This window comes from Arachis hypogaea, chromosome 3 (assembly GCF_003086295.3).
Source record: "Arachis hypogaea cultivar Tifrunner chromosome 3, arahy.Tifrunner.gnm2.J5K5, whole genome shotgun sequence".
NCBI lineage: Eukaryota > Viridiplantae > Streptophyta > Magnoliopsida > Fabales > Fabaceae > Arachis > Arachis hypogaea.
In genome coordinates this window covers 61,824,279-61,844,025 of record NC_092038.1, presented here as the reverse complement: position 1 = coordinate 61,844,025, position 19,747 = coordinate 61,824,279, and the positions used below count along the sequence as shown (strand labels likewise).

General features: G+C 38.1%; 1 protein-coding gene and 1 long non-coding RNA gene across 2 annotated transcripts in view; one reads left to right on the top strand and one right to left on the bottom strand.

Moving 5' to 3' along the window:
• Nucleotides 1-5,077, top strand: part of LOC112790653 (uncharacterized) — a 7,601-nt gene extending 2,524 nt beyond the window's left edge. Inside the window, exons 3-4 of the mRNA XM_025833157.3 lie at nt 4,279-4,318; nt 4,445-5,077. Coding sequence (XP_025688942.1) covers nt 4,279-4,318; nt 4,445-4,700 — 296 coding nt within the window. The 3' untranslated portion in view covers nt 4,701-5,077. The remainder of the gene's footprint in view (nt 1-4,278; nt 4,319-4,444) is intronic.
• Nucleotides 2,614-4,567, bottom strand: LOC140183798 (uncharacterized). Its single transcript, XR_011879950.1, has 2 exons — nt 4,428-4,567; nt 2,614-3,655 (listed from the first exon to the last, which is right to left on the bottom strand). It is a non-coding gene; the product is annotated as an uncharacterized lncRNA (long non-coding RNA).
• Nucleotides 5,078-19,747: the final 14,670 nt, after the last annotated feature.

The window sequence follows — 19,747 nt, the reverse complement described above, 5'->3', positions numbered from 1 at the left end:
ATATATGAATTAATATAATTATTAATAATATTTTTATTTTAAATAAGTCTAAGGTATTATACAAAATTATTTCCACTTACTTTTTCTTTTTTATACAATAGAGTTGTTTGGGTCACAATTAGTTACTTTTTTCCTGTAGAAACTCTATTATATAAATACTAAAAAAATATAATAAAATTTTTATGGAAAGAAAATAATAATTAATTAATTATGACCTAATTTTTTAAATGTAAAGTTTTTATATCAAATTGAATTTTAAAAGTGAATAGTTAAAAGCATTAAGAAGTATCATAATAAATACGTTGGCAACATATGTTAAATAGATGGAAAAGTCTAGGAAATTAAGTGTTTAACCAGCCAAAAAGTGAACAATTCAATTAATTATAATTATTAATAATTAATTTTAAATTTTTTAAATTCAAAATTTTAAAAATTTAAAATTGATTAAGTAAATTTAATTAAATTCTATAAAAACCTTTCTCTTCTTTTTCACATTAACCTATCCACCTCCAACAACACACACACAGATCCCTCTCTCTCACCATCAGACCTTATACCGCTGCATTCGTTGTCGCTAAGCTCGGTCATATCCTCTCCATCGGTCAACTCTCCAACATCATCGGCATTCCTACTTCCAAGCGCACTAAGGAGCAGGCATGCTTCCTCGGAATCCCGCTCTCTGCATCCAAGCCCAGTGACCGTGCCTGGAAGCAACCACCCACAGTGTCCTTCACCACCGCGAAGTCCCAGCTCAGGTTCGCAACCATAAGAGCTTCGGCTGCAGAGAACAAAGTAGAGGCTGCAGCACCTATGGCTGAGAAGGAGGAGGGACCAATGGGGTTGATGATGAATGGATTTTTGATGGTAAAGAATTCACAATAAATTCTCGTCGCAAGTATAGTTTCTAAACCAACAATAATCCCTTCATACAAAAATTGTTTGTCACAAGTAACAAACCCCTAAAATTAATAATCGAAGTATTCAAACCTCGGGTCGTCTCTCAAAGGAATTGTCGGGAAGTGTTCTTGCTATTGGTTATGAGACGTATATTTTGGGATTTTGAGTAAGAAACATGAAAAGTAGATGACAAGTGATTCGGGTGGGTTTCGTGAAAAATAGATTAAGTGAAAAATAATAGTTAAGATGAGAGATTCGGGGTAAGTAAACTTGTGAGGAAAAACACTTCTATTAATGGCAGATAAGCAATACGAGAACTAATGATGAGAAATAGAGGTGGAGAACAAGTGTCGAGACCTCCACTAATGTCACAAGAGGATGAATGAGCTTTGTTTAAAGTGGACATGGGTTAGTTAATGGTTGTCAAGTGTTTTGGGGGAACACCAGAACGCTAATTTTTTACTCGTGAAGGCGATGAATGTAATGAAGAACAAAATGAAAGGAAATTTAGGGAGAGGAAAAGATGGGTTTTTTAGCTTATTAGCTTCAGGAATCAGAAAGATCTAGAAGAAGATGAAGGTGAAAGTGAAAAGTAGTGAAAGTGAAAAAGAAGATGATCGTAATGGTAATGGTGAAAAATGAGAGTCTGGTTGAAGGTCTGTGAAGAAGAAGATGATGGTGAAAGTAAAGGTGAAGTCTGGTTGAAGGTGAAAGTGAAAAGTAGTGAAAGTGAAGAAGAAGATGATAAAGTGAAGGTGAAGGTGAAAGTAAAGGGTAAAGGATGCTTTACAGAGGTGGCTTGAGGTCCTTTTTATAGTGTAAAACCATGATGAAGAGAAAATCTATTGTCCAATGGTTTTTAATCTGATATTTGGTTTACTTGCTTTTTCCAAAATATCTTTAGGTGTTCCTGTCACCTCAAGTCTTGTCAACTGAAAAGGTAGGAAGTTGATTTTCACACGTTAAACCAAAGCTCCTGACATGTGACATTAGTGAAGGGATATCTAGTTTGATTTTCTTTTAACTAGATGACACCTTTACACTCCAAATCCAACCAATCCACTTCCACCAATATAGTTCCCACTGAAGAGAAATTCAACTCCTCAAGGTATTCTTTTGGGTTCTATCCTTTTACCCCAATACCTTTAGGAGGAACTTAACTCTTTTTTGACCATTTTTGTAGGTCATTATAAAAATTAATTATGTACAAAAAAGGTTTATATTTTTAGTACACAATCAACAAGTAAGTAAATAAACTCAAATGTAAAAAGCTCTTGGTAAGATATGAGAACTAGAAGTCCTATCCTCATTATCATCCTCAATTTGACAACAATTGTTCATTGCTATCACTTTGTCAACCTCTAACTATGGAGGAAAGTAAAGTGGATGAATCAATTTGATTCCTCAAGTCTCAGTCAACTCCTAAGGAAAGACTAACTTTAGTGGAATTCAAATCAACTAGCAACTTTCAATTATTAATCAGCAAAAGAGTTTGATAACTCAAGAGTCACTAATTACTCTACCAAAACCAAGTGGAGAAAAATCTACACTAATATCCTTCCAAGTATTTTGTCAAACACTTGGAAGGCATAAAAGGAAAGTAAAATCAAATTGCAAGAAAAGTATATCTACAATTACTAATTGTAAGGAATTAACAACAATAAAGCAAATCAACAATAAAGGAACATAGAACATGAATTGCATTAAAAGGAAAAGAGAAGAAACAAGAGTGCATCAACATGAAATTAAACAATTACAAGAATTAGAGTACAAACTAGAGAGAAGAAGGGTAGAGGAACAAGAATTGGTAAAGGCAAAGTAAATCAAAGCATGAAATTAACCTAGATCTAAGAAATCCTAATCTAACCCTAACCTAATTCTAGAGAGAAGAGAGAGCTTCTCTCTCTAGAAACTAACTAAAGCATTTTCCTCCAAAATTCAATTATGACTCCCCTCCTTTGACTCCTCTTAATTTCTGCATTTAATAGGCTCAGAAGTGAGTTAGATTTGGGCTTGGGAAGCCCAGAATTTGCCCCCAGCGTTTTCACTTTAATGAGGTCACGTGCGAGCATCGATGCGTACGCGTGGGTTACGCGTACGCGTCGCTTGGCATTTTTCCATCCACGCGTACGCGTCATGTACGCGTACGCGTCGCCATGCGACTTCGTATTCCACGTGTGCGCGTCGTTAATTGCATCCCAAATCCTTGATCTTTCATGATTTCTCCACCTTGCATGCTTTCTTTTTACTCTTTTGATCCATTCCTAGCCTTTTCAATCCTGAGATCACTAGCAAACACATCAAGGCATCTAGTGGAATCAAAGGTGAATTAAAATCAACCAATTTAAGGCCTAAAAAGTATGTTTTCAGACGCAAGCACAATTTAAGAAGAAATCATGAAACCATGCCATTTCATTGAATAAAAGTGGGAAAAGTGGAAGAAATCTACCTAAATTAAGCACAAAATGTACCACGAAATAGTGGTGCATCAGTTGACCCCACCTGAGTTGGATCCAAACACAGCATCCCCAACTGCGGAGGAAGTACTGGAGGACTATTGAGGAAGGCCAAAGTGGAAGAGTTCTATGTGATAACATGGGATTCTCTGAAAGAATAGATATTTGAGATGGCCACAGGTGGCGCCGCTATAATGAGACAGGGTCCGAACCTACTAAAGCTTGCAAGGAAAGAGCAGTTCCTTGCCTTTGGTTCAGCTTCAGGAATTGTTTAAGGAAGGAGTGGTGGAGCACGAGTTGTTCTTGAACAATTACAAAAGAAATATCCAGTTATATTTTTGGCAAAAATAATTAGATACCTATAGGATTTAAAATAAACCTATGAAATTATTAAAGAAGTAGAGATAATCACATTTGCAATACAAAAAAAATTAAAAAATATATAAAAGAACATTCATTTATTATGAGAAGGAAACATTTTGATACTTAGCAGAAAAAAATGCATGTATATTAACTTATTTTTATTAAGATGAACTTCAAAATCCAACCCATTAAAAAGTTAGTAGGAATTGATTGAATCCCTCTTGATTTGCTAGCGGAGTTCTAAAACTCAGTCAAAAATTAAAGTTTTATGAAATATCATACCAATGTCTAGTTTTATGAAATATGAATCCTTGGGATTGTGAACTTCAGTTACTTGACTCAATTTTCTAATGGCACAATTAAGTGTTAGTGTGTGCATATTTATTTATTTATTTATTAGAATTGTAGACTTATATTATGCGTATACGTCTGTCTATCTGTATTAAGTATGTGAACGTACTAAATTATTAGATTTGTGGCTTTGATCTTTGTGCTAATCCATGATGAATATGTATTTGCATATTAGATTATTTCCTTCTCTAAACATTTGAGACGATTTCAGGTAATGGGAACTGCCACTATTCGTCGTCCAAATCATCAAGGTGAGAAAAGCTCCCTTTAGAAAATTTAACAATTAAATCAATCACTCTTTGGTATATAAAACATAAAAACAATTTATCCAATTCAATCCAACAATTAATTCTAATTCACCTTATGCATTCATGCAGCATGAGTCCACCAACATCATATGGAAGCCCACCAAATGGAATGATGAGTCCAACAACAGCAGGAGGAAGCACCATGACCCCAACTGCACCAGGAGGCACCACAATGACCCCATCAACACCAAGCATGACAATTCCTGATGGAGCATCTGTTTATGGCCCAACTGGAAGCCCAAGCAAAGCCACACCTCTTTCTCAATCCTTCATGCTTCTCTTTGTTTCCGTGTTTGGCTACCAATGGGCTATTCACCTCATGTAGAGGATTATTCTTGCACCTAGCTGGATTCAAAGCAAGAGGGTCGATGACCAGAAAACAAAAAAGAAAACACCAAGGGGGTCTATTAGTACTGCTCATCATCTTCTTCTTCATGTGAATGATGATATAAGCAGTGGGAATTCACTTAAGATCATTTCCAGCCAGCTGCCTTGTGCTCTAATATGTGAAAGACTTGCTTATAGTTTGATTATAAAGGCTAGGAGAGGTGATAGAGATAGGAAAGATTTATAGGTTGTTGTAGACAGGTTTTACACAGAGAAATAAATTATTATTATTATTATTATTATTATTGAGTTTTCTGTACCAAAAACCCTCAAATTAATATTATCAAGAATGCAAATTGAGACTGTTTTACTCGATTTTTTATTTCATTATTAACAACAAATAAATTTATAATTTTTGAGTTTTATTTCACGATCTTAATTCAAAGAGAGATTTTTTTATGGGTGTTTCGTATCTTAATTATAGTTTTGGAAGTAACATTTAAAAATAAAAAAATACAAGATGCTAAAAGTAAAATAAAATGCAAAAATTAAACGAGAAAGGAAGAAGATAATGAAAAAAGAATAAATAAAATTAAAGAACTTTAATGAAGAATAAAAAATAAAGTACAAGTTTAAATTTAAACTTCAGAAAAATTATTTAAGAATTTTGTATTTATTTTGTGATGCTAGGGAGGTTGACAGTATTTTTGAATTTCCAATTGTTTTTTTAAAAAAACTAAATTGATTATACTGTTTGTCCAAAAGTTTAATTACAGACTAACCTAATGTCAATTGATAGTTACTCCCAGAATATCTTTGTCAGTTTTCAAACTTCAATTAATAACTGCTCCCGCACTTGTTGCCTCTTGACGTTCTATTACTATTATTGATAAATGTTCCTGTATTTTCTACTTTGATGTTCTATTTTTACTATTGATAGTTACATCTTTAACATAGCATACCCTATAATTCGGATGTAGTTCAAATTTTGATTCAAACGACTCTTTTGCCGGTGTCAATTGAAAATTTTCTTAATGTATTCAAACTAACTCCTTAAAATAATACAACATAAATTGAAAATAACATTATCTTATATTTTTTTTGCTTAAACAACTATTTTTTCTTAAGTAATATTATATTCCCTCAAAATTTTTCACTTGAAGACATGTAAAGATTGAAAGTCGAAAAACTTAATTATTAATTGAATTCTCTAATTAACTTTTATCTTAACTTTGACAAATTAAGGGAGTCAATTAATATTTATCTTAACTTTTGATACATTGAATTATGAATGTCAATTGACATTTTAATTGATGGTGTCAAGTGATTTTAAGTTGACAGTATTAATTAACATTAAGAGTGTCAAGAATCTTTAAGTTGATAGTGTCAAGTTGCGCCAATTGATATTGAGAGTGTTAAATGCCTTTAAGTTGACATCTTTAACACATATATGCTTGACACATTGAATAATAACCATTAAGATAGCGTTTAGCAATGAGTGCTAAGACTGAGATTGGGGGATTAGAACTCAGTATTGTGTTTAGTGGTCAGAGACTGAAATTTCAGTCTTCGTTTCCAAAATTTCAGTCCTTTCAATAACATTTTTTTTGAAAACATCCACATTCAACTTTTCAAATTTTAATTATACCTTCCCAAAGCCACCATCCCCCATTTTCTAGATAGCATCGTCTCCTTCTCCTCCAACCATTGCTGCCCACATGTTCTTCAGCCGCTGTAATATCCGGTCTAACCGAAATTAATTAAATAATGAGTTAAGTAGGAGCGAATATGATTGGAATATTTGGCAATTGGAATTTGATGATTTAAATATAATATTTGGATTCAGTGAATTTTTCCGAGTCGGAAGACATAGTTTTCTGCGTAAAAGCGCGCAGTGGAATTTTGACCGGCAGTACCGGCTGAGACCTGTCTGGTACTGCAGCTGAGAAAATTGATTATGAGTAAATAAGATTAAGAAATGAGGAATTATGATTAGGGGAGGTAGAAATATTTAAAGTGCGATTTGGAGCGCTAATCTTAAAGGTTTTGGCCCAAAATTGGGCCAACGGACAAAAATAAGTGAACCGGGCCTAAGTGGGCCCAAGACCCAACATATATAAACATTAGTTATGAGCATTTCAGCTCATTTTACCCTAAAAAGAAGGGTTGGGGCGCTGAATTAAGAAGAGAGAAGAGAAGAGAGAAAACCTAACTCTCTTTGATCTTCAAACCACCATAACTTGAGTTACGGAGCTCCGATTGACGAGCCGTTTGCGGTCACGCGTCGCTCTTCTCATCCTCTACAATTCTATCTAAGTTTTGTAGTGAGTATTCCATTCATCTCTGCCCAGTTTTCGAAATTCTCCACTGTTACACGTTTTTGGGAAGTTAGTGTTGAAATCTTGTGATTTTGGATGTTTAGGGATACTCCAACATGGATTCTAAGTGGGTTCTATCCCTACTTCATATGGGCTGAGGTAAGAAGTGCTCAAACCCTTGTGATTTATCATCTTTATGAGCCCTAGGTTGATGTATGTATGTAATATTGGTTATGTTAGTGCATTTGATGGTTTTGGTGCACGATTGGGAGATTGGTGTTGCTTGAGGAGCTTTGGTGAGGCTTGAAGCTAAGGTTGGTGGAGACTCCCAAAGAAGAGGCTCAATTGATTTGGCTACAAGAGGTACGGTTTAAGTTTCATTTAAGTACCGTGTGGTGTGATGAGAATTCCTAGGCTAGATGCCCCAAGGATTAAGTTTGGATTGTGTAAATGGTTGATGCTAATATGCATAGTTGGTATGTAATGTGAATTGATGATTGGATTAAGAATTGTGTGGCCTTGTATGCTTGGTGTATTGAAAATTTGATGTATTGGGTAATGAGTATTAATTTGTGGTTTATGCATTTAAATTGTGAAATTGGACCGGAGGCCGTAAATTTTGGGCCGGAGGCCGGAAAGAGGTAAGGAAGGTAAGTTGATGTGTGCATTGTATGATGACACAAGTGATTGGACGAATTTCAAATAATGAATATGCGAATGATTGGGTTGATTGTTGAATAATAAGGTTTGAGGAGTTGAAGTGTGGAATTTGGTAATTTTGGGTGAAATTATGTAGATGAGGTATGTTTGGTTTTGGGTTGAGAAATATTACGTGGTCATATATGTGATTATGATTATTGATGTCTTGATGGTATGATGATGCATGAGAGGTATATATATTGTGATATATGCTTGAGGAATGATTAAGGTTGATTTGTGGGAGAAACCACGTGATAGTGATTATGATATTGATTATGTATAATGATGGTTGACTGGAAATAGTATTGTTGGAAATTGAGATGAGGAAGGATGTATGACATGTTGATATGTTTGTAATTTAGCCATTTGTTTGAAATAGGTAAAAATGGTTATAAGGCGGTTTTGTGAATCGTAGTAAAGTGTTAAGGTATGAGTTGAGGAGGCTTGATATTGAATTTGATATATTTTGATTGATTTCAAAGAAAAGGGATGAAATTGGCATGTTTTGATTGATCTTGAAAAGAGTTGAAAATGACTTGTTTTGAAAATGGCACTTTGTGGTTTTGTATGAAGAACATGGTTTTTGGGCATATTTTGACGGGACATAACTTGGACTACGGATCTCTGTTTTGTGTCAAATCTGTTTAGAAATGAAATTGGATCCGGGATGTCCATGTCGTTCGAAGAACGGGTGAAAAACGATTTAAAATGAGAGAGTTATGTCCGTCGGAAGATTGGGGGTTGAATCTATGAATTCTGCAGCTTTTAACTTAGAAAATTTTTAGCAGAATGACCCTCCACGCGTAGGCGCACTTGGCGCGTACGCGTCGTCCTTCGAGAAGGCACCATCCACGCGTGCGCGTGGTGTGCGCATGCGCGTCGATGCGCTGCACCCAATGCCCAGCCATTTTCCCGAGAGTTGTGCCAGAGTTGTGCCAGTTTTGTGCCTAGGGCGCAAATGCACCCACGCGTACGCGTGGCTGACGCGTACGCGTCGTTGTCTATTTTTTTAATCCGGCGCGTCCGCGTGAATGGCGCATATGCGCCGATGAGTTTTGTGACCATCCACGCGTGCGCGTGGAGTACGCGTACGCGTGAACCTGCTTTCATGCCAAAGTTGATTTTTGAGTTTTAAAAGTCAAATCTCATACTTCTAAGCCTCCGATCTCACCCCTTATGTATTAAATCATTATGATATGCCTAGCAATGAGAAAGGAGCTAGGGGATGTGGTAACTTGCGAGTGAAGCAAGGGGAAAAGTTATGATCAATGATGATCAACGATGATTATATGAGATATGGAGGATGACGGTGGGAGTACCGTGTATGCCATGAGCCGAAGGGCTATATTTATTGATAAATGGCTGGTTCTTGATTGGACCATGAGCCGGATGGCTGAGTTATTACCGGGTCACGGCAAAGCCATTATTGATTATGGCTGAGAATAATTGCATATATGATTAATGAATGAATGTGTTAAATGGATAATAGTGGAAGATGTTGAAATGTGATTGATGTGTAACCCCGAGTAGTAGGCAGTGGCGTTGTCCACTTGCTCCGGGTATGAGACGGAAAATGATGTTTATGATAAATGAGTTAATTATGGAGTTTTGAATGAATGTAATTGTGATACCTGGGTAGTAGTAAGGGTTGTGGTTCGTCCCACTTGCTCCAGGTTAATGTTTGAGATTTGATAACAATGAGGATTGATAATATGAATTGAGATTGAATGAATGTATGTTTGAGATACCTGGGCAGTAGCAAGGGTTGTGGTTCGTCCCGCTTGCTCCGGGTTAATGCTTAAGATACCTGGGCAGTAGCAAGGGTTGTGGTTCGTCCCACTTGCTCCAGGTCAGAGATTGTGACGCCTGGGTAGTAGCGGCAGTAGTGGTGAATCCACTCGCTCCAGGTTGAGCTTTTAAACACCTGCCTGGGTAGTAGCCGCAGTAGTGGTTGTTCCACTGGCTCTGGGTTGAGCGGGTAGTAGCGAGGGGGTTGTAGCTCAAACCTACTTACTCCGCAAGGGGTGTTTCTGTCCAATGGTTAGCTACCAGGACATGTCGGGTTGGCTATATAACCGACAGATGATATCATCAGCCATAGGGCAGGCATACATCATTTGCATATGTTTGAATTGTTTGGGTTTGCCTATTTGTTTTGGATTTCTATATCATACATGCTATGTTACCTGATTACGTGCTACTTGTTCTACTTGTACCTTCTTTGTGTATTACTTGTCTGTATTGCTTGTGTTTGTACAACTGAGAGATCCCTCATGTTGGTGTCGGTGGATGTTGGTGGCTGTTCTTGATGAGATGAATTGATAATGCGATTGCATGATGATGATGATTTTTGAATGAGATAATTTGAGCCCCCTGGGTAGATGCAGTGATGTGATTTCACTAGCTCCAGGCGAGGGTATGATATATTGATATAGAGTTGCTGAGGCAGAACAACTGGTGATGGTTTTGCTTATGATTCTGAGTCTGATTCATGGAAGAATCAGCGAGTTGGGAAACATGTGTAACATGAACTAGATTTAGTATCCCCTTACGACAGATGCCTATTTTTGGATTAGTGAGAATCTAGGCTGGATACTTGGTGAAAAGGAGTTTAGGATGCTTAGTGAGTTTTTATTGCAGTGCATTGTATTTATTTGGCACTTTTACCGTACTGGGAACCCATGGGCCCGGGGTTCTCATTCCGTATATATCTCTTGTTTTTCAGATACAGGTTAAGGTGCTCAGAAGTGAGCTGCGGTTCGTCTGAGAAACGGCGAAGATATTTATTTTCTCTACTTTGTGTTTTCCTTAGAATCTCTCCACCTTTGTTTTGAAAAGATTATATTATGTGTTGAACTCTTTTGGAACTTGCCTATAGAGGCTCTTATGTTTCCTTTGGGAGAGATTAGGATGTACTGTTGTCAGTTACTTTCATACTGTACCCTAGCCGGCCTAAACTTCGCGGGTCGCGACTAGTGGCTATTTACTTATGTTATATATATCTATCTGTTATCTATCTCTTAATCTCCTTTATGCCTTGTCCAGATATCGCTTTCGGCTTCACGTTTTATCTTTTCGTTGTCGAATCGTGAGTGATACGTCTTCGCGATTTTATTTCTACTCTTTTCAGGCTTCTCGATTAATACTCCTTTCGAAATTACCTATGTTTATATACTAAACATCCACCTGAGAGTCGTACCACCGTAATATCATTAACTTATGACTCGAGCATAAGGATTTGAATATTAGGGTGTTACATTATGGTATCAGAGCAGTTCGTCCTCGTGAGCCTGAGGGATGGAACTGCTTATGCTTCAATGCATACTCTGAGTTTGTGCCTGTGCTAGTTAGGGTATCTAACTGATACATCTAGCATGAAGTCCATGAGTGTACCTTTGGTACTTTGAAGCACTATACTTCCGATATTGAGACTGATCAACTTGATATCGATTGTTTGGTGTGTATAGGAACCAGATGGCGCCTCGTGGACCCGGTCGGGGACGTGAGAGAGATCGTTCTAGTACACAGGAACCGGAAATCAACTCGAATAACCCGATAAACCTTATGGCGGCGTTGGAGAATATGGCTGCTGCTATGCAGGCCACTGCAGAGGCCCTTGGGCAACAGATAAACAATAATGGCAATGGCGGAAGGGAAGCTCAGGGCCCGATGACACTGGCAACTTTCTTAAAGGTTAATCCACCTAAGTTCAAGGGAACCACCAATCCGACTAAAGCTGATACTTGGTTTCAGGCCATGGAGCGAGCACTGCAAGCGCAGTTGGTGCCTGAAGAGCAGCGTGTTGAATTTGCTACCTATCTGCTCATGGGGGAAGCATCGCATTGGTGGCAAGGGGCTCGACGTCTCCTGCAACAGGGGAATGATCCTATCACTTGGGATGCCTTCCAGGTGGAATTCTATAAGAAGTACTTTCCAAATTCCGCCAGGACAGCCAAGGAATTGGAGTTACTACAGTTGAAGCAAGGTGCTATGTCCGTATTTGAGTATACAGACAAATTTGAGGAGCTATTCAGGTTTTCCCGCATGTGTCATGGAGCTCCGGAAGACTTCGAGGAATGGAAATGCATTAAGTATGAAGGAGGGCTTCGGAGCGACATCTTAAGTTCAGTGGGACCAATGGAGATCCGAACTTTTTCAGAGTTAGTGAATAAGAGCAGAATTACTAAAGAGTGTGTGAAAAGGAGGGTTGCAGAGGAAGGAAGTCATAGAGAGCACAACCAAGAATTCGCACCAAGGGGTCGAGAGTTTAAGGAGAGAGGATACATACAACACTTTCCCTAAGGACGGAATAACTTTGCGACGAGTGAGGAGTCCCAAAGGAATGGTAAGGGAAAACGGGCAGCGGCTGCTTCTAATGTTTTGAGCTGTCAGAGGTGTGGAAGTCATCACCCAAATAGGCCATGCCGATTGGGGTTAGGCGTATGTTACAAGTGCGGGTTACCAGGGCATGTATCAAGAAATTGCCAACAAGGAGAGAGTCAGGATGCGGGCCGATTGCGGCAGTAAGATTGAGGTAATTTCAATAATCGAGCTTAAATGGTAGTGTGTGATTTTATAATACCGCCTGTACAGTAAAAACTCGGAATGCCGAGCTTAATATTAGACTGAGAAGCAAACCAGATGGTCCGAGTAAGGAATTGCCTTAATACAAATGGATAAATGCCTGTGATGTAAATGATTTTCTGTTAAGAATGATGTGTTGTGTTTGTATATAGTTGGTTAATTTCTGGATTTTTGGTGAAACGGATTGAACCCGCGACTTTTAGTTCCTTTGATTTAAATAGATAAGGAATGGTCCTAAATGATGGATTTGGAAACGTTGATTTGAAATACCAGTCATGCTAAGTTGTGGTTGGGTACTTGAGGAAATTATCATTGATGCATAGTTGGATTTAGATGATGATTGAGTGTAAATTGTCGTGTTTGAGAGATGAGTGCTATGATGTTTGGTCATGGTGACCTTGGATTTAGATCAAGATTTGTAATGATCGGTTTCAGAGGAATCGTTTGGAAACCTTTAAATTGCAATGCTGATGTGGTACTGAGATTGGTTTGAGGGAACTCATGACGGGTGGTAAACTCCAATTTTTGGGGAGGTGCTGTTGAATTTTTTTTCACGAATTTGAAGGAGTGTTGGTTATATTTTTGAAAATGATTTTTGATCTGAGTAACTTCAACAAAAGAGATGTGTCTCGAAAGCTTTTATAGATTAGTAAAAGAAAGTGGATTCTTAAGAGTTTGTCAGCTTGTTAGTCCAAACTCATTGAATTCTAAAAACGAAGAAAGCTTTGATTGATTATAGTGATGTGGGATGATGGCTATGATTAACAAAGATGGCAATATTATCGATGACATGATTTGAGATTTAATAGGGTGTAGGTTGATGAGACGATAAAAGTAAGGAACGAGGCTGTTGGTCAGTGTTGAACGAATGACCGAGACCCTTGGAGATAGAAAAATCAGAGCGTGGTAGTGGAAGCGCGCAGAGTAAAAGGACATTGGAACTGTTATGTGTTGGATATAAAGGCAGACTACGCTCGCGTACTCGTAGTGATGGATGGAATTTTCGAGGGCGAAAATTTCTGTTAAGGGGGTAGAATGTAATACCCGGTCTAACCGAAATTAATTAAATAATGAGTTAAGTAGGAGCGAATATGATTGGAATATTTGGCAATTGGAATTTGATGATTTAAATATAATATTTGGATTCAGTGAATTTTTCCGAGTCGGAAGACATAGTTTTCTGCGTAAAAGCGCGCAGTGGAATTTTGACCGGCAGTACCGGCTGAGACCTGTCTGGTACTGCAGCTGAGAAAATTGATTATGAGTAAATAAGATTAAGAAATGAGGAATTATGATTAGGGGAGGTAGAAATATTTAAAGTGCGATTTGGAGCGCTAATCTTAAAGGTTTTGGCCCAAAATTGGGCCAACGGACAAAAATAAGTGAACCGGGCCTAAGTGGGCCCAAGACCCAACATATATAAACATTAGTTATGAGCATTTCAGCTCATTTTACCCTAAAAAGAAGGGTTGGGGCGCTGAATTAAGAAGAGACAAGAGAAGAGAGAAAACCTAACTCTCTTTGATCTTCAAACCACCATAACTTGAGCTACGGAGCTCCGATTGACGAGCCGTTTGCGGTCACGCGTCGCTCTTCTCATCCTCTACAATTCTATCTAAGTTTTGTGGTGAGTATTCCATTCATCTCTGCCCAGTTTTCGAAATTCTCCACTGTTACACGTTTTTGGGAAGTTAGTGTTGGAATCTTGTGATTTTGGATGTTTAGGGATACTCCAACATGGATTCTAAGTGGGTTCTATCCCTACTTCATATGGGCTGAGGTAAGAAGTGCTCAAACCCTTGTGATTTATCATCTTTATGAGCCCTAGGTTGATGTATGTATGTAATATTGGTTATGTTAGTGCATTTGATGGTTTTGGTGCACGATTGGGAGATTGGTGTTGCTTGAGGAGCTTTGGTGAGGCTTGGAGCTAAGGTTGGTGGAGACTCCCAAAGAAGAGGCTCAATTGATTTGGCTACAAGAGGTACAGTTTAAGTTTCATTTAAGTACCGTGTGGTGTGATGAGAATTCCTAGGCTAGATGCCCCTAGGATTAAGTTTGGATTGTGTAAATGGTTGATGCTAATATGCATAGTTGGTATGTAATGTGAATTGATGATTGGATTAAGAATTGTGTGGCCTTGTATGCTTGGTGTATTGAAAATTTGATGTATTGGGTAATGAGTATTAATTTGTGGTTTATGCATTTAAATTGTGAAATTGGGCCGGAGGCCGTAAATTTTGGGCCGGAGGCCGGAAAGAGGTAAGGAAGGTAAGTTGATGTGTGCATTGTATGATGACACAAGTGATTGGATGAATTTCAGATAATGAATATGCGAATGATTGGGTTGATTGTTGAATAATAAGGTTTGAGGAGTTGAAGTGTAGAATTTGGTAATTTTGGGTGAAATTATGTAGATGAGGTATGTTTGGTTTTGGGTTGAGAAATATTATGTGGTCATATATGTGATTATGATTATTGATGTCTTGATGGTATGATGATGCATGAGAGGTATATATATTGTGATATATGCTTGAGGAATGATTAAGGTTGATTTGTGGGAGAAACCATGTGATAGTGATTATGATATTGATTATGTATAATGATGGTTGATTGGAAATAGTATTGTTGGAAATTGAGATGAGGAAGGATGTATGACATGTTGATGTGTTTGTAATTTAGCCATTTGTTTGAAATGGGTAAAAATGGTTATATGGCGGTTTTGTGAATCGTAGTAAAGTGTTAAGGTATGAGTTGAGGAGGCTTGATATTGAATTTGATATATTTTGATTGATTTCAAAGAAAAGGGATGAAATTGGCATGTTTTGATTGATCTTGAAAAGAGTTGAAAATGACTTGTTTTGAAAATGGCACTTTGTGGTTTTGTATGAAGAACATGGTTTTTGGGCATACTTTGACGGGACATAACTTGGACTACGGATCTCTGTTTTGTGTCAAATCTGTTTAGAAATGAAATTGGATCCGGGATGTCCATGTCGTTCGAAGAACGGGTGAAAAACGATTTAAAATGAGAGAGTTATGTCCGTCGGAAGATTGGGGGTTGAATATGTGAATTCTGCAGCTTTTAACTTAGAAAATTTTTAGCAGAATGACCCTCCACGCGTAGGCGCACTTGGCGCGTACGCGTCGTTCTTCGAGAAGGCACCATCCACGCGTGTGCGTGGTGTGCGCATGCGCGTCGATGCGCTGCACCCAATGCCCAGCCATTTTCCCGAGAGTTGTGCCAGAGTTGTGCCTGGGGCGCAAATGCACCCACGCGTACGCGTGGCTGACGCGTACGCGTCGTTGTCTATTTTTTTAATCCGGCGCGTCCGCGTGAATGGCGCATATGCGCCGATGAGTTTTGTGACCATCCACGCGTGCGCGTGGAGTACGCGTACGCGTGAACTTGCTTTCATGCCAAAGTTGATTTTTGAGTTTTAAAAGTCAAATCTCATACTTCTAAGCCTCCGATCTCACCCCTTATGTATTAAATCGTTATGATATGCCTAGCAATGAGAAAGGAGCTAGGGGATGTGGTAACTTGCGAGTGAAGCAAGGGGAAAAGTTATGATCAATGATGATCAACGATGATTATATGAGATATGGAGGATGACGGTGGGAGTACCGTGTATGCCATGAGCCGAAGGGCTATATTTATTGATAAATGGCTGGTTCTTGATTGGACCACGAGCCGGATGGCTGAGTTATTGCCAGGTCACGGCAAAGCCATTATTGATTATGGCTGAGAATAATTGCATATATGTTTAATGAATGAATGTGTTAAATGGATAATAGTGGAAGATGTTGAAATGTGATTGATGTGTAACCCCGAGTAGTAGGCAGTGGCGTTGTCCACTTGCTCCGGGTATGAGACGGAAAATGATATTTATGATAAATGAGTTAATTATGGAGTTTTGAATGAATGTAATTGTGATACCTGGGTAGTAGTAAGGGTTGTGGTTCGTCCCACTTGCTCCAGGTTAATGTTTGAGATTTGATAACAATGAGGATTGATAATATGAATTGAGATTGAATGAATGTATGTTTGAGATACCTGGGCAGTAGCAAGGGTTGTGGTTCGTCCCGCTTGCTCCGGGTTAATGCTTAAGATACCTGGGCAGTAGCAAGGGTTGTGGTTCGTCCCACTTGCTCCAGGTCAGAGATTGTGACGCCTGGGTAGTAGCGGCAGTAGTGGTGAATCCACTCGCTCCAGGTTGAGCTTTTAAACACCCGCCTGGGTAGTAGCCGCAGTAGTGGTTGTTCCACTAGCTCTGGGTTGAGCGGGTAGTAGCAAGGGGGTTGTAGCTCAAACCTACTTACTCCGCAAGGGGTGTTTCTGTCCAATGGTTAGCTACCAGGACATGTCGGGTTGGCTATATAACCGACAGATGATATCATCAGCCATAGGGCAGGCATACATCATTTGCATATGTTTGAATTGTTTGGGTTTGCCTATTTGTTTTGGATTTCTATATCATACATGCTATGTTACCTGATTACGTGCTACTTGTTCTACTTGTACCTTATTTGTGTATTACTTGTCTGTATTGCTTGTGTTTGTACAACTGAGAGATCCCTCATGTTGGTGTCGGTGGATGTTGGTGGCTGTTCTTGATGAGATGAATTGATAATGCGATTGCATGATGATGATGATTTTTGAATGAGATAATTTGAGCCCCCTGGGTAGATGCAGTGATGTGATTTCACTAGCTCTAGGCGAGGGTATGATATATTGATATAGAGTTGCTGAGGCAGAACAACTGGTGATGGTTTTGCTTATGATTCTGAGTCTGATTCATGGAAGAATCAACGAGTTGGGAAACATGTGTAACATGAACTAGATTTAGTATCCCCTTACGACAGATGCCTATTTATGGATTAGTGAGAATCTAGGCTGGATACTTGGTGAAAAGGAGTTTAGGATGCTTAGTGAGTTTTTATTGCAGTGCATTGTATTTATTTGGCACTTTTACCGTACTGGGAACCCATGGGCCCGGGGTTCTCATTCCGTATATATCTCTTGTTTTTCAGATACAGGTTCAGGTGCTCAGAAGTGAGCTGCGGTTCGTCTGAGAAACGGCGAAGATATTTATTTTCTCTACTTTGTGTTTTTCTTAGAATCTCTCCACCTTTGTTTTGAAAAGATTATATTATGTGTTGAACTCTTTTGGAACTTGCCTATAGAGGCTCTTATGTTTCCTTTGGGAGAGATTAGGATGTACTGTTGTCAGTTACTTTCATACTGTACCCTAGCCGGCCTAAACTTCGCGGGTCGCGACTAGTGGCTATTTACTTATGTTATATATATCTATCTGTTATCTATCTCTTAATCTCCTTTATGCCTTGTCCATATATCGCTTTCGGCTTCACGTTTTATCTTTTCGTTGTCGAATCGTGAGTGATACGTCTTCGCGATTTTATTTCTACTCTTTTCAGGCTTCTCGATTAATACTCCTTTCGAAATTACCTATGTTTATATATTAAACATCCACCTGAGAGTCGTACCACCGTAATATCATTGACTTATGACTCGAGCATAAGGATTTGAAAATTAGGGTGTTACAGCCGCCACCATCTCCCTCTTTAGCAATCAATACAGCAGCAAGCAAAAGCAAATTTAACACAACACAACCATAAAAATCTACACAACAAAACAAAGAAAAACAACAAAGAACAGTGAAGGAGAAGCAAAATAGAGAAAAACATTCACTACAAAAAAACACTGAATACCATTAAATTTAGCGACAGATTGATGGAGGATTTTTTGTCGGTAAAGAATTTCTCAAAATAAATCGCGTTGCAAGTATAGTTCAAAACCGACAAGCAATCCTCGGTCGACGTTTAATTTGTTTGTCAAAAGTACAAACCCAATAAAAATAAACCGAAGTATTCAAATCTCGGGTCGTCTCTCAAAGGAATTACAAGGAAGTATAGTTTATTATTGGCTATGAGGTATATTTTGGGGTTTTTGGGTTTGATTAACAACGAAATATAAATTGCAAGAAAATAAACTAGCAACTAAGAAAAGTCCTAGCAAGGGTTGAGAATTAGAATTCATATCCTCATCATCATCGTCAATTGAGATGGTAATTGTCTTTTGCTCTGACTTAGTTAACCTCTAACAATGAAGGGAAGTCAAGTGAGCAAAATCAACTTAAATTCACATCCTAATCAAAGACTAGATTTAGTGAGGCTTAAGCCAACTAGTAACTTTCAATCACCAATCAACAAGAGACTTTGGTAATTCAAGAGTCTCTAAATTACTCAATCCAAGCTAAGAACATACCAATCTAATTTAAAATTCAACCAAGCATTTTATCAAACACTTGGATGGGATAAAATAAAAACCTAGAAAACTAACAAGACATAGCAAAATCTAGGACTAACAATTGCAAGAGGAAACAATAACAACAAATTAAAGAAAGCAATCATAAACATGAAAACATAAATCGCATTAATATGGATTAAAGGAAACAAGAAGAATTCATAAACTAAAGTGGCAACATAAAGAAATCAACAAGAGAAGTAGATAAACTAAAGTACTAGAACAAATAAAAGTAGAAGAATACTAAATTAAAGCAAGGTAGAATTCTTAAGCTAAGAAGGAACAAGGCTAAAAAACCCTAAAACCTAGAGAGAGGAGAGAGCCTCTCTCTCTAGAAACTTACATCGAAAACCTAATGTGTGAATGAATGAAAGTGAATGTCAGTCCCCTTTCCAGCTCCACTCTGTAGCCTCTTGTCTTTATTTTCAGGCTTGAAATTGGGCCAAAAGCATCCCAGAAATCGCCTCGAACGTTTTCCTGTTACTGAGGAACGTGCCGCTCATCATGCATACGCGCTAGTCACGCGTGCGCATCATTTGGATTCTACACTGGGCACACGTATGCGTCATCCATGAGTGTACGTCATTTGGTTATGGCTTGGTCACGAGTACGCGTCAGCCATGCGTACGTGTGGACACCAGCTTCTCGAAAGTTCAATTTTTTGTGTTCTTTTCACTTTTGCATGCTTCCTTTCCATCCTCTAAGCCATTCTAGCCCTATAAACCCTGAAATCACTTAACACACACATAACGGCATTGAATGGTAATAAGAGAGAATTAAAAATTAGTAATTTAAGGCCTAAGAAGCATATTTTCAATCATAGCACAAAATTAGGAAGGAATCTTAAAAACATACATTTACGTGAATAAGTGTTAGAATAGTTGACAAAGTCCACTCAACTCAATCCAAAATATATCATAAAATAGTGGTTTATCAATCTCCCCACACTTAAACATTAGTATGTCCTCATGCTAAGCTCAAGGAAACCAAAAGAGTGAAGGAAAAATGGTAGGACTTATGCAATGAAACCTATCCATATGAATACAACTATATGCTAAATGCTTCTACCTAATTAGTTAAAAGTAAATCAATCTTCCAAGAACAAATAAGAACTGA